Source organism: Ctenopharyngodon idella, chromosome 4 (assembly GCF_019924925.1).
Source record: "Ctenopharyngodon idella isolate HZGC_01 chromosome 4, HZGC01, whole genome shotgun sequence".
NCBI classification, from domain to species: Eukaryota; Metazoa; Chordata; class Actinopteri; order Cypriniformes; family Xenocyprididae; genus Ctenopharyngodon; species Ctenopharyngodon idella.
In genome coordinates, this window is record NC_067223.1 from 17668572 (window position 1) to 17684938 (window position 16367).

Sequence of the window (16367 nt, forward strand, 5' to 3'; positions counted from 1 at the left end):
GTGAACAGCAAAATGCAGACGACTTCACGAGACTAATGATGAGCATAGATAACAGAGAGAGAATTAAATTCAGCGCTTTTATTTCCAACATGTGCTCATTCATGGCTGTATTATTTAATTCATGCAAAGTTACATCTTTATTGGGACAAGATTTGACGGATTATCTTACGTGACTCTGTGACCTTGTCTCTATTTCTTAGAGACAAGCTGCATAAACTAGCTACATTTCAGGCATTTATGTAACACATCTAATTTGTGCATTAATGGATGTTATGTTAAATAAAGTTTACTAATTACAGCAAAGCAGGTAAGTATACTTTACCTGTGCATGCCGTTGTCTCGTCTCCCCTCAGATGCACTGTATTGGCGATCCTGCGCGCAATTCTCAAAACACCCACAAGATGGTGGCGTGTATTGGTAAGTCCGATATTACAAAACCGATATCCGATTATGGTAAAATGCTTTAAAATCAGGGAAAACATCAGTAAATCGATATATCGGTCGATCTCTATCGGTCGATCTTGGTAACAGTTTTACAAGTTGAGTACTTAGTTCAGTCAACTTAAAGATTTAAGTAAATTGAACTCATTCAAAAGAGTCTACCTAACAAGCTTTTTTACATTGTGGAAACTGATTGCCTTAAATTTCTCAAGCAAGTTTTACTCAAACTTGTAAGTTGTTCATACAAAGACAGAAAAAGTGTTGGGCCTCGACTTCACTTGTATTTATTAAACTGCAGATGCTGCTTAAATACTTTATATATATTTGAAATTTAGCTAAATTTGAAAAAAAAAAAAAAAAAAATCACTGTAACAGTTACTTCCTTTTAAAAGAAAGCTTTTAAAAATACTACAAAAAAAACCAGAAAGAATTATGAGTGCATTACAAGTTTCCCTTTAAATACACAATACATGTATATACATATATAAATAAATATCCCATTGCAGTATGTACAGACACTGGTTAGTACTGTGTTGTGAACTATGTTGTACTTTAATATAGATAATAATATAGAGTTTCTGTTCTTTTGTTGATGTTGTTTTGCTCAGACATGAACAAAAGCACAGTGAGGAAAAACAGGCACACCCTTGATATCCTTTCCTGTAAATCCGTTTTTTTCTCATTCTCTCTCAGGTATCATTTTGTGTACAATTAATTGTACATGTTTTATCATTTCATATCTATTTTGTAACCAGTTTGAGTGTAACTGTAAGGCAGTGTATTGTGTTGTCCACAAGATGTCGATATACCACTGTTGTGATAAGGCAGATTCAAGTGCCTTTAGCATGGTTTGAGCCTCTTGATGTACCGTTGTGTTGATACTTTTCTTCAGTTCATGTTATCAACGCTATAGGTAAGCCATGTTAACGATAGTGGAAGTTGCAATGAAAAATATCTTTGTTGTTATCACACTACAGTTTAGTTTATTCAGATATTTTGTGTTTTAAACTGCTAAAGACCTAAATGCAGAGTAATATGGAAAGTTAAAATGTTTTGTTCTTTCTTTTAAATGTGATTAATGTGTGGTGGCTAATACAAAGCTGTCTATTATAATATAAGCAGCGAGAGCTTGCTATTGAATTGCATGTGCATTGAAATGTACTTTAATAGTTTAAAACTTGAGTTCATGTTATCAACGCTATAGATCCCGTGCTGTGGAATAAACGGTCAAGCCACAATCCCGAACCCCTCTGTGTCCGCGTCCCCGTCCCCTTCCTCTACCACCTCCCACGATCATACACAACACAGCGCAGAGTAGCAGCGGTGGTGTTGGAGACCAGTAAGCGCGCGGAGAGAGAGAGGGCTACATAACCATAACCCAATACTGTTATTAAACCCTTATTTAATAACTTATCTTCTTCTGTCATTGGTATAAGTAGAAATAGATGGACATAGATGAGAAATGTACAGCTTTATATCATCATGCTGTTAACATTTCTTTAGATATTGGCCTGTACGAGACGTAATTTAGCATTTAACACCTTACTTGCAGTTAAAAAGAAATAAAATAACATGTGTTAAATAAATGTTAGAATTTAATAGTAATAAAACTTTAATACATTACCTAATCCATGAACATGATTTCTGAATATGTTACTGCCAGAATATGTTTTTGGTTTGCATTTTTTGTCTGTTCAAATGCCTTTTCAATGATAACAATGATAACTAAACCACCACCACCAACAACAAAAGATCAGCTCTATATTAACTGTTATGTATGTATGTATTTTACATATGTATTGTTTTTTCTCAAGGAAAAAACAACATCTATGGAAACACAAGGCTGATGCTAAAAAAATAAACTTTTTTATAATATATGGTCTTTGAACCTTCTGACCTTGTTTAATTCATATTTATCTGATGGGTGGTGGCTGTTTGCAGCAAATGCATTGGAATGCAGTTGGACAGCTAACGATACTCATCACATTTCCCTGCACAATTCCCACAGTTGCAGACCATGAATTGTGTGGTCATCAGGGAAGGCAAAACTCCATAGATACTGGACATTTTGTAAGTGTTGTTCACCCTTAAAAACAAGACTGAAGATACACTTTAAGATCAGGCAAAATGAATCGGCTTCCACCAGTTTTCAATCCAGTAAGTGACCGATTTTTATTTATCAAGAAGCCTTGTCAGACTTTGGACATAAACTAATATTCCATTGCGAAACAAATGTGATGTTACATTTTTAACAAAATGTATTTGATATAACACTATTCTTTTCTCCATGCTGTATAACGTAAAATGTTATATTTCTCAGATCAGGAATCAATATCCAAAATATAAATTGGCCATAAGGATTCATCCCTTTTCTGGTGTGAAACTCTACAATAATCGACAGTGTGTTTGTAATTTTAACAGTAAAAGACTGTAAAAATGCTATAGTAAAATCTGTTTATTGGTTAACAGAAGTTTTCCTTACTATATACAGTGGAAAAACTGTAATAGATCAAAAGTTTTGTAATTTTCCGGAGTGCCACCAAGCCTTCAGCCTGTGGTCGGACCCCTTGTTTCTTTGGGCAGGAGTGCTCCTAGAGCAGGTCTCCTGGCATGCTGTGGTGTTCACAGATGTCTCTGCCATCGGTTAGGGTGCCACGTACAACAGGCATGAAGTGTCAGGGGTGTGGACGGGCCCCCAACTGCACTGGCACATCAACTGTCTCGAGTTGCTAGCAGTACATCTTGCACTGAACCGCCTGAAGAGGCCATTACAGGGCAAGCACGCGCTGGTCCGTACGGACAACACTGCGACCGTTGCGTACATCAACCGTCAAGGTGGTCTACGCTCCTGTCGCATGTTGTGACTCACCCTCCATCTCATCCTTTGGAGTCAGAAGCACGACCTGGTAGATGGCAAGTCTGTTGGGAAGCACGACCTGGTTGTCAGGTTTCTTTGGGGGGCGAGGCGGTTAAATCCTCCTCGATCTCCCTCCATACCCTCTTGGGACCTTTTTCTGGTGCTTTGAGCACTTCAGAATGCTCCCTTTGAGCCCTTTGCAGTCAGCAGACTTAAAGATTCTGTCTTTGAAGACTTTGCCGTTGGTTGCATTGGCCTCTATCAAGAGGGTAGGGGACCTGCAGGCATTTCGACGAATCGTGCCTAGAGTTCGGCCGGGGGATGGCCACGTGGTACTGAGACCCCAGCCTGGCTATGTGCCCAAGGTTCCTACCACTCCCTTCAGGGACCAGGTAGTGAGCCTGCAAGCGTTGCCCCTGGAGGAGGCAGACCCAGCCCTGGCTTTGCTCTGTCCAGTCTATGCTCTGTGACTGTATATTGACAGAACTCAAAACCTCAGGACCTCAGACCAGCTCTTTGTCTGTTATAGAGGCCAGCAGAAGGCAAAGGCTGTCTCCAAGCAGAGGATGGCCCACTGGATAGTGGATGCCCATTCAGGTTGCATGCTCGCTCTACAAGAGGTGTTGCATCCTCTTGGGCGCTGGCTCGTGGCGCCTCGTTAACAGATATTTGTAGAGCTGTGGGCTAGGCGACACCTAACACATTCACTAGACTCTACAGCCTTCGTGTTGAGCCAGTCTCCTCCTGTGTTCTAAACTTAACCGGTCAGAGACACAGAGAGGCACAGCATTCCTTTCCCAGTGAATGGGCACGCTTTCCCAGTGTTATCCAATAGTCTCACTGAGTGGGTTGTGCGGAACAGCAGTGATCGACACTCTCTGTGTTAGCCCTTTCCCACCATCCTTTTAGGCAAGGGGCTGCAGGAGGCTTGCAAAGAGCACTGGAAGGGGGCAGCGGCTGTGGCGCTTTGGTAGGGATTCCTATTCATCAGTCTGTCCAACGTATGTCGAACGTGACCTACTGAGTGGGAACGACCTCGGTTACAAAGGTAACCCTCGTTCCCTGAAGGAGGGAACGGAGACGTCCGTCCCGTCACCACAATCGCTGTACCCCGCTGCATGGTCGGCTCACCTCCTCAGCGAAAAGCTAAAGATGCAATGGATCTGCTGCTCATTATATACCTGCGCAGAGCAGCTGAAATTTCGTTTGCTGAAATCACATAACTTTGTGTTTTTGATGCACATTCCAAACCACTGATTAGAAACAAAAGATTCATAAAGGTTTTAAACACAGAGCAAAATCCTCAGTGTTAAATGAACACTGCTTAGTCCACATACAAGATAATTAGATAATTAAGTGATAAAAAAAAATTTGTGGTATTGTTATAATTTTTTTAATAATGACAAAATAAAATGACTGTAAACAAATGCAAGAATAAAGATAAACAAGCACTCATTTTATGAGATGTCTGGTATGAAATCCATTCCCACAGAGTGTCCCATTCAGTACTCAGATCAAGAAAGGATTGCTGGAAGGAATGATTATCACTGTATGTGGACGTGTTTTGCCAGATGCAGACAGGTGAGTAACAGTCTGTTATGTAAACTAATATGAATGTGTATTTCACCACAACCATAGATACAAAAAAGGTGTTTTTCTTTTTCTTGTGTTTGCTATTGTTTTTAATCAAATCAAACCAGCAAAAGACATCCTCTAACTTTTTCATATTTTAAGAATATGGAACATAAAAGGAACATAAAATATGATTTTGAAATATGAAGTACATTTATTTTGTGGTCCACAGAAGAAAGTAATGCAGAGTTAGAATGATCTGACGAGTTTTTTTTTTTTTTTTTTGGACTATTCCTTTAAATACTATATTTTGTTGCATTTGACACATTACAGCTGTTGTTTTCCTTTCTTTATTTTGTCTTCTTTAGATTCCATGTGAATCTGAAGCATAATTCTGATGTCGTACTGCACGTTAACCCTCGCTATAAGTGGTTCTGGACTGACTGTGGATACGTAGTTCACAACACCTGTCAGAAAGGCACCTGGGGCTATGAAGAACACAAGTCCGAAACTCCCTTCCCGAGAGGCCTGAAATTTGCTTTGCAGATCCTCATCACCCAGGATTCATACAAGGTTTTCACTCTGCTTAAGTTCTTCTTTTCTATCTGTAAAAAGTATCAAACTTTGTTTTAGCAATAAAGTGAACAGGGCAATAAAATGACAGGTATATGACATCTTTTTTTAATGACAGGTGTATGACATCTTTTTTTTTTAATTGTAGCAGAAGAATGACAATGTTTTTGTCTTTTTCCAGATAAGTGCCAATGGGAAACCCTTCTCGGAGTACAAGCACCGTATGCCGTTCCAAAATGTGGACAACATCTGTATTGGTGGAATGGTGGAACTGAATTTAGTTGCCCTCCAGCATCTTGCAGTGAGAAAAAAAAAAATGCTCTTTACAATTTTACCACAATTAATCATATTTTAACAATCTTTAACTGATCTTGTGGAAACTGGGCTGCATTAGCAGCCGGTTAACAGCCCTATACAGTATGCACACTGTATCACATACAGTAAAGAATGGATATGGTAAGGGAAGATGTAATTCATCAAAATACAAGATACACACATTAAGCGATAAATGATTTAAACAATCATCACTCAGTATAAATGTCCTGAACTTCTTTTCTTTCAGGACATTCATAGTAAGTGATGTACTGTAGTGTTAAAGCATGGACTAGTAAACTCAGAGACAGTTTCTTGCAGGCCATTAGAATATTGTACAATCACGTGAACTCAGTCCTTTACCAGTACATTAATGTTCACTTTGCTAATTTCTATACTGAATCAATGTGTATATTCTACATAGTTTTTATTGTGTATACTGTAAGGCTGTTGATTGAAAAAAATTATATCACAGGTTTCTGTAATTAATCACACCTAACATTAAAACACATTATATATTAAATATATATTTTCAAATAGTAAGCAACTATCAAATAATGTTAAATCAATGTTATTGTGTCAACGTTAATGTGTCCTGCTCCTGTCTGCCTCGCTGCTCAGTGGTTTGCGTCCGTAGCTACATATAGCTTTGTTTTGAATCTCTTACTATCATTCCTTGTTTTTTATATTATCATCACCATATATCTGATATTGTCTAATATTGCCTATCACATTAATTTGACATCGCTAGCTTTTAATCTTTTAATCTAAATCGATATCACAACGCGTTAGCATTTTGCTAGTCTGTTAACTTGTTATCCATGCCTGCCGCCATTTTTTCTCGCGCTTCTTTTTCTACGAGTCCATCAAACAACTCTGGTAAGTCGGATCAGTCTACAAACACGGTAAGTCATGTCATCCTCTCCTTTTATTGTTTCTTGCACTGCTTGTCATATGCTTAGTATAGCTTTCTCTGTCAGCAGTGAGATTTACACATGTGATAAATGCAGGGAGATAGTCAGCCTCACAGAGAAAATCTCAGAATTAGAGACACGCATCCAAACTTTAATCGAGGATAGTAAGAATGTAAGGGCTTTAGATACTGTTTTGGATGTGACTAGTTTAGTGAACTCTGTATATTGTTCAGTTGTGGCTGTAGAGCCCGCTCAGCAGGGCAACTGGGTGACTGTGAGACGGCATAGTCAAAACACCGCTCTTTCGTTCCGATTAGAACATCAAAGAGGTTCTCCCCACTCAGTGAGGCACCCACTGAGAATCCTGTTGAAAGTGCCCTAGATATTGGCGATTCTAGAGACACCAGCCACCATAGTCATGTTTGCCAGGTGCCAGAGCACCTGACATCAAAGCAAATTTAAAAGTGCTGGCTAATGCTAATCGTAAATACTCTAAGATTATTATTCACGTCAGCACTAACGATGTCCGACTTCGCCAGTCGGAGATCACTAAAATTAACATTAAAGAGGTAACAGAAACCTGGCTAAAACCAGATGATTACATTACTTTAAATGAGTCCACGCCTCAAGGTTACTATTATCGACATGAGCCGCATCGGAAAGGCAAAGGGGGAGGTGTTGCTGTAATTTATAGTAATATCTTCTGTATCACTCAAAAGTCTTTCAAATATAATTCCTTCGAAGTGATGGTGCTTTATGTAATGTTATGTAATGTAAGCGACAAATCCCATTTGACATTTTTGCTGGCTACTGTACACAGGCCACCATAGCACCATACAGACTTTATCAAAGAATTTGCTGATTTTCTATCAGAGTTAGTACTGGCTGCGGATAAAGTCCTAATTGTTGGTGATTTTATTATCCATATAGATAATGAAAAAGACGCATTGGGATTGGCATTTACAGACATTCTAAACTCTATTGGAGTTAGACAACACGTGTCAGGACCCACTCATTGTCATAATCATACTTTAGATCTAATATTGTCACACTGAAATTCTGCAGCAGAGCGATGACATCTCAGATAATTATCTAGTCTTGTGTAACTTGATGTTACAGAAACTATTGACTCTCTCTTTTCCAGCACATTAGACTCATTTGCTCCTTCGCTCTTAAAGAAGATTAAGGAAATTAGTCCAACGCCGTGGTACAACAAGCATACTCGGGCTCTTAAGAGAGCAGCCAGAAAAATGGAGCGCAGCTGGAAGAAAACAAAACTATAAGTTTTTCGCATTTTGTGGAAAGAACACATTTTTACGTACAGAAAGGCCTTAAAAACTGCTAGTTCAACTTATTTTTCAAATCTTTTAGAAGAAAAAAAAACACAACCCTAGGTATTTATTTGATACAGTCCCTAAATTAACGAGAAATAAAGCTTCAACTTCAGATGTTTCCAAACAGGACAGCAGTAATGACTTTATGAACTTCTTTACTTGCAAGATTGATAATATTAGAGAGTGCATTGTAGTATCCCTGAGGAAAAATTCCATTCATTCGCTGCTATAGGAGAGAAAGATTTGTCTAAACTGGTTAAATCATCAAAATCAACAACATGTATGTTAGACCCTATACCTACTAAGCCATTGAAAGAGATGCTTGCAAAGGTCATAGATTCTCTTCTTAATATCGTTAATTCATCTTTGTCACTAGGATACGTACCGAAAACTTTTAAGCTGGCTATTATTAAACCTCTTATTAAAAAAACCATAACTTGATCCTAGAGAATTAGTCAATTACAGGCCGATCTCAAATCTACCTTTTCTGTAAAAATACTAGAAAAGGCAGTATCATCACAACTATGTTCCTTTTTAGAAAGAAATGGTATATGTGAGGATTTCCAGTCAGGATTTACACCGTACCATAGTACTGAGACTGCTCTCATTAGAGTTACAAATGATTTGCTCTTATCATCAGATCGTGGTTGTATCTCTCTATTAGTGTTACTGGATCTTAGTGCATTTGACACTATCGATCACAACATTCTTTTAAACAGACTCGAAAATTATGTTGGCATTAGTGGGATTGCATTGGCATGGTTCAAATCGTATTTATCTGACCGTTATCAGTTTGTAGTAGTAAACGAAGAGATGTCATATCGATCACAAATTCAATAAGGAGTCACACAAGGCTTAGTACTAGAACCGTTACTTTTCACTCTGTACATGCCACCCTTAGGAGATATCATTAGGAAGCATGGCGTTAATTTTCACTGTTATGCTGATGATACTCGGCTCTATATTTCTTTGCGCCCTGACGAAACTTACCAATTCACAAAATTAATGGTATGCATAGCTGATATAAAAAGTTGGATGACCAGTAATTTCCTACTACTAAATTCAGAAAAAAACAGAGATTCTAATTATTGGACCAAAAACTTCTCCACGTAATAACCTAGAAAACTGTCTAACACTTGATGGCTGCTCTGTTAAGTCTTCGTCGTCACTTAGGAACCTGAGTGTGCTTTTTGATACCAATATTTCATTTGAAACCCATGTTTCTAGCATTTGTAAAACCGCATTCTTAAAAATATATCTAAACTACAACATATGCGCTCAGTGACAAATGCGGAACAGTTAGTTAATGCGTTCATGACCTCAAGGCTAGATTACTGTCATGCTCTACTGGGTGGCTGCCCTGCTTGCTTGATAAACAAACTACAGCTGGTCCAAAATGCATCAGCTAGAGTTCTTAGTAAAACCAGGAAGTATGACCAAATTAGCCCGGTTCTGTCAACACTGCATTGGCTCCCTATTAAACATCATATAGATTTTAAAATATTGCTAATTACTTACAAAGCACTAAATGGTTTAGCTCCCCAGTACCTGAGCAAGCTCTTAATGCATTATAGTCCTTCATGTCAATTGCGATCTCAGAATTCTGGCCAGTTGATAATACCTAGAGTATCAAAATCAACTGCAGGCAGTAGATCCTTCTCCTATTTGGCACCTAAACTATGGAACAATCTTCCTAGCACTGTTTGGGAAGCAGACACACTCTGTCAGCAGAGATTGTGTCAACTAGATCATCCCCTGTGAAGGCCTCACCAACACGACATCCAGTGGCACAGATTCCCAACAAACCATCCCATACCAGCCTGATGAATACGATCTTCAACTAGATGGAACTAGATTAAATATTTTGACTGTTGCAATCCCAAATCGGACTTATGACCTGTAATTCTGCCTAAATCATAATTATGCACTGTTCGCTTTGGCTTGCTTAGTTGGGGACACCTGATATTCAACATTTTTGATCTGCCTGCATTGACACCATTGTATGCGAACTGAACTGAGCTGGACGACATCACTGTTTTCTCCAGTGCTGATATGTAGACAAATTAACTAAATTAATAACTATTGACTTTTACAAAGGAATTAATCGATACTGAATTTATTTAAGCTGGTCAATGACACCATTGTCTTTAAGAGCTGCTGTGTAGCCAAAATAATTTACCTGTTACCACTGTAAAGCTGTTTTGACACAATCTACATTGTAAAAAGCGCTATATAAATAAAGGTGACTTGACTTGATTTGTTAACCGCATTGAATCAATATCACTTTTGCACCCGCAATTAATGTTGAAAAAAATGATGACATTTCAACAAAAAAAAAAAAATCAATGGTAACATTGACACATTAACATTTTTTTTAACATTATTTCGATGGTTGCTTGCTATCTGGGTTATTAATTATTATTTAATTTTATTTTGATTTCACAGCTGAATTCTTCTTAATATACATATCTTCATTTCATTTATAGCCCCATCATGCTGCTCCTCTGGGATCTTTTGTAAGTTATTTTAAATGTTTGGTAGACAAGTAATTACATAAATCCAATAGCTCTGAGTTAAACAAAAAAGTGAGAATATAATGCTCAAATCCTTGCAAAATGCTTCTTAGTTGATCTTCAGTATATTATAAAAATCTTTCATTACTTTGACCCACAATCAGATGATCCCATATAAAAGCATCATCCACGGTGGACTACAGCCTGACCAAGTCATCATCATCATCCAAGGATTCGTTAATCCTCAAACGGATAGGTTTGACAACATCATTTCTCTCTGATGCAGATAATACATATTCTGTTTTAATATATAATTTCCTCTCCTTTTCTTGCTCCAACAGAATGGGGTTTAGTCTAAGGCACAAAACTGGAATTGCATTTGACTACAGTGCTCGTTTTGATGAGAATGAGATTGTGTGCAACAGCTGTGAGGACGGAAAATGGGGCGAGGAGGAACGACCTTGTAACATGCCATTTAAAAGAGGGAACTTTTTTGAGGTATTTCAGATATTCTTTAACCAAAGCAATCATCTAGGTTTTGTATGTAACCCTTGTTCCTTGAGTAGATATGGGAACACACCTGGGTATAGACAGATGGCACTGATTCACACTACTCAACAAAATCCCTAGTTTATAATTAACACTGCTTTAAGTAACAAAGAAGTAGTGTTGCAGTTAATTACCTAATTAAGCGATCAATCGAGTAATGATTGAGCATTAGTGATGAACACCTGCTGTTAACAAGCAGAATCACAGAAGAGAAGAGAAACAAGAGAAACACAAGAGCTACAACTGACTTCCAGCCATATCCTCAGATGAAATCAACTGAAACAAAAGAAGACATTAAATCTCTTAAGATCTCAGCAGAGGGGGATTAAACAACTCCACAAACAAGGCTGTGGCTGGAAGTCAGTTGTAGTTTGTTGTGTTTCTCTTTCCTCCAGTGATTCTGCTTGTTAATAACAGGTGTTCATCACTAATGCTCAATCAGCACTCAATTAATTGTTTAATTGTCTAATCAAATTCTACACTGCTTTAGGCCCTGTTCACACAAACATGGGTATTTTCAAAACCGCAGCTTTTTCTATGTGGTTTGGCCGCTCGTCCACGTGAAAAATGCAGTATCCAGTCACTGAAACCAAACTTTTTTGAAAACTGCCAGGGTGAAGATTTTTAGAAACTCCGGTTGCAGTGAAACTGGAGATTTTGCCTTGTGACGTTGGAATAACCTTTTTTCCAGGCTTCTGATTGGCCAACATGGCTTTACATTTAGGGTTATATCACCACCTGTTGGTTTGGCATGCTCTTGACAGCACTTCATAGCATTTTCATGTGGAAGCAATTTTTTTTAAAGGGGTCATGAATTGAGAAATCAACTTTCCCTTGAGCTTTTGATATATAAGAGGTTATCGTGCTATAAGAATATCCTGTAAGGTTCAAAACTAAAAACTTCCTTGTTAGTCCAATAAAAGCTTTTATTGACACCAGGCCCATCGAACGACTAATCCTGGAATGTGCATGTCTATAGGTGAAATCCCGCCTCCACAGAAGAAATCAACACCTACTTCATCATTGCAACGTTAGCCTGTTAATAGTAACCGTGTTCATTCTAATGCCTGATCTTATATGTAATGATTAATGTACAGTTAGATGTTCTTTGTTTATGTATCAGAGTAAATCAAACCAGTGACTACGGTCAACTTCATGTTGTTTCTTTTAGTAGGATGAACATAATAATCTATAATTTAAACTGTGATTAAATTATATAAAGAAACCACCTTTACAATCGCTGGAGCTGTCAATCAAACAGCGTGAGTTTATCATTGACTGAGTTCTGGACATGTGCCAAAACTCCAGTTTTATTCAACGAATCTTTTAGTTGCAATGCGTTTGCACTGTTAGTTACGATGAAAATATTCGTTAGTGTGCAGAAATTGAGTTGCAATGACAAGATCACTGCTTTCATGCGCTCAACAACATGTCTGAGATTGGCTACAATGTTCTAATGCCATAGATATAAATGTAATTCAACACTTTTCATGATTAGTTAATCTTGAGAGCTGTAATGTTAAAAATGTGCTAAAAGTTTTCGAGAGAATAATACTTAGATATTTCAAATGGAAAGATGTTAGCCAATCACAGCAGTGGGCGTTTACACTGAAGTCTCACAGCAGACACGCCCCTTAAAGCTAAGATTTTAGCAATCCTATAAGATCATTACTTTATCACACTGTGTGACATGGATCTAATAAACTTGGGTACGACATGCATGTAGACTTGTACGATGATGACACCTATTGACTCATAGGCTACGATGCAAGTTTCTATAGAAGAATAAAATGTCATCAGCATGCGCTATTGGTAAACAAAAAGACCATGTTGAATCACACATTGGCAGTTGTAGTTTTTATGTGTGGTGAAAAAAAGGAAGTGGCAAAAGAAGAAGGGAAAAGAGCTTAAGGTAAGCAGTTTTAAGTTTTACCGCCATGTCGCATTTATTTCATGTCGCATTTTTATTGGCTGGTCAGTAGACGTAGGTTGTAGCAGCAAACACTGTGCTTTGATCATGCTGAATTTCTGACACTGTCAGAAAAATTATCGTAGGCTATCTTTGGTCACAAGTCCGGGAAAACAGCCGTCTTTGAACCTCTCTCACTGTACGACATAGGACCACCAATTAAGAACCACGATCACAAAAATCGCCACGATTGTGCAGTGTATCCCGGGCTTAAAACAGAGCATTCAAATAAGAGGGCTAAAATCAGGGTAGGAAAAATGCCTTTTATTTCTGAAGTATGTTGATTTTTGATGTAAAAAGCATTCTAACATTATAAGTGCATCCCAGGAAACATTATAAAACAATAAAACAATGCAGTTCATGACCCCTTTAAAAATGGACCCCTTTATAAAAATATCTGTGTACGTGTGGACTAGGCCTTGGTGTTACTTTAACACACTGTAAAGTTATACCATATGTACTCTGAACAGGGTTAACATTGATGATTTTGCTGTGCATGCTCCACCCTGAGAAAATCGTTTAAACATCACAGTGGCTACGTTTACATGCACCAATTTTCGTCAATTCGAATGAATTTAATCCGACTGCAGATCTGTTTACGTGTACTCTAAACATTGTAATCTGATTCAAATATCCGTTTATATGTGTTTTATATACATTACGATTAAAACGTTTGCGCACGCGCTCTGCGTGTGTGATGTCATATCAATCACACTTGCGGTAACCCGGGTTGCGTCAACAGACGATGATCATGTATCAACGATAGCCAGAGACATTGTCAAAAGTATCAAATCTTGGCAATATTAAGAGGATTTGGTATTTCCAATTAATGTAGGGCATTCTTCTAGTCTATTATTATAACTATTAGGTTCGGCTTCTTTTATTATTAAATTAATATTATACTGTGCTGTGAGGATAATAAAAGATCAGGCTATTAGCTATCTTTGAAAATGTTTTAAACATTTTTTTAGGTCTATTATACAATGAATTATAGGCCTAGCCTATAATTAAAATTATTAAGAGTGTATAATATTTCCTAACACTGCAGTCATCAATGAAAATTAAGCGCAGCTTTACTTTAAGCACCGACTTTAAAAAAACAACCTGTTTAATACGAAACACTATTATTCTTATTTGTTTCACTAGCCTATATGTATGGCCACAAGAGAAATAATGGAATAAATTAAGACGGTTATATAGTGTTATCAGCATATTATGTTGAAATTCGTCTCTGAGAGAATATGCTCCGTTAATCCGTTGCTCTTTACTTTTTACTTTCAGTTTCTGTAGTGAATACTGACCGAGGTTGAGACTTTTCCACCGGCATAACTCTTGCGCAGTTTGCACATTGCTTCTTGTGTGATATCCATTGACTCCCCTTCTTGTTTTAAAATGGAAAGATTTCCAATATTATGGCAAAGGGATACAGCGCCACTACCTGTAGGCATACATATTTACAACTAAAGACGTGAACGTGAATATGCGCACTGCGTAATGCTTGTCAACATTGCGCTATGCATTGCCCCAGAGACTTCTGAATACAATTGAGAAAGTGGTCGGATTCAAGCGTTAACATGGTAATTTTTTGCTGTTGGATCGGATTAGAAAAGAAATAAACCACCCCTTCCAATCTGATCGAAATTTAGTTCGGATCGAGCTCAATCGGATCGATTAAGGTGTTTACATGAATGTTTTTCAATCTGATTGAGCCGTCAATCCAATTATTTTATTTGGGTGCATGTAAATGTAGCCAGTGTCATATTAGCCACATCAACACACACATGATTATTAAAGGTTTAGTTTGTTTGCTCTCTTTTTTCTTTGTGGCATGATGACAAATGTTTTAACATCTTTATCCTGTATGTGCATTTCAGGTCACTATTTGTACCAGTCATCCTCATTACAAGGTGTATGTCAATGGTGGACTAAATTACACTTACAGACATCGCTTCACTAAACTGGAGGAGATTGATGTTTTAGAAGTTACTGGAGATGTGCAGCTGAGCTTTGTGCAGCCCTGACAAGGAATACATGTTTAAAACTGGCACCAATAAACACAGACTGTTCTGGGGTGTGTTTCCAAAAAGCAACTTTGGTCGCAAGTAGTGTCGTTACCAATAGAGTTAAATGGAATTTGCAACTATAGTTAGCTAATGATGCTTTTGGGAAACACCCCTGCATGGATGTGTCAAACCTATTTGTGCTATTTGTGCAATTATTTCTAGTAAAATACCTACAAACACAATACTTAGACAGCAAATAATGGCCTACCTGTGAGATGTTAAACATATTAACAATCCTGTTTTGTTAGTTGACAATTTTTGACTGTATCCAATCAACACAAATTTATAAAGTAAACAAATGTCAAAAAAATAATATAGCCACAGCCTGACAGAAATACTCATGGCCACCAGGGGACAGTGTTGGCCTGACAATTTTCTGGACCAACCTCTAGTGGTCAGAGCAGTTATAAATAAACCCCTGACTTGATCTACTTGATCTGACTTGAACTACTTGATCTACTTGCCCCCCTGCACTGATAATATGTAGTGGCATAATAAACAGCGATGTATTCAAGGCCAGACCTTCAAGACCAATCAAGTGTGCAATAAATGCAATGTGAAGTGATTAATCGAGTGCTGATTGAGCATTAGTGATGAGCACCTGCTGTCAACAAGCAGAATCACTGAAAGACAGAGAAATAACAAGAACAGAAACAAGAACTATGTCTTCCAGCCACAGCCCCATATGAAATCAACTGAGGATAAAAGAAGACATTAAATCTCTCAAGATCTGATTAAACAACTCCACAAACAGCATTACCAGCTTTACACATTACTAACCAGATTGACTTTATTTCTGTCAGACGACTACAAAAGTTAAACTACGCCACTCTTAACGCGACACACAATGATAACATCAAACAGGTCAGTTTTGTAATGGGCCACATTCATGAAACTTTCGTAAATATATGAGTAAATTCATAGTACTTAAAACTGACCTTCTCGAAAACTCGACTCCGGATTCACAAATGTTTCATAAACATCAGATTTGATAGTTAATCATTCGTAATTAGTGAAATCTTTCTCAGGTTTTACTCCATTATATTGCACAAATGCAAAAGAGACTAATAGGCCATATGCCTAAAATGAATATTAAACGTCCATGTTTCCACCAAAGCGTTTTTAGCCAGCTGAAAAAATGCCTGGTGCTCTTCTGAAAACAGTCAGCTGGTGGCGCCTGAGAACGCTTTGGAGGTGCTGTGTTTTTCCAGTGGAGACGGTTTGGTTGCTATGATTTGGAATATCCATGGCAGTAACGTATTAGTAGTAT

At 37.8% G+C, this 16367-nt stretch overlaps 2 protein-coding genes across 6 annotated transcripts in view; both read left to right on the top strand.

Annotated features, from left to right (window-relative positions):
• LOC127510664 (gastrula zinc finger protein XlCGF8.2DB-like) overlaps positions 1-16367 on the top strand; it is a 186206-nt gene that overhangs the window by 31117 nt on the left and 138722 nt on the right. The window lies entirely within an intron of this gene.
• On the top strand, positions 1256-15531 carry LOC127510698 (galectin-9-like). 2 transcript variants are annotated; one of them, XM_051890630.1, is made up of 9 exons: positions 1256-1354; positions 2450-2598; positions 4791-4879; positions 5239-5443; positions 5625-5744; positions 10490-10519; positions 10681-10772; positions 10858-11014; positions 14909-15531. In XM_051890630.1, the coding sequence occupies exons 2-9, from the start codon at positions 2569-2571 to the stop codon at positions 15053-15055; spliced, it is 870 nt and encodes a 289-aa protein (XP_051746590.1). In that variant the 5' UTR covers positions 1256-1354; positions 2450-2568; the 3' UTR covers positions 15056-15531. The 2 variants fall into 2 exon arrangements, with proteins under 2 accessions (XP_051746590.1, XP_051746591.1); XM_051890631.1 differs by lacking the exon at positions 1256-1354 and adding an exon at positions 1627-1780.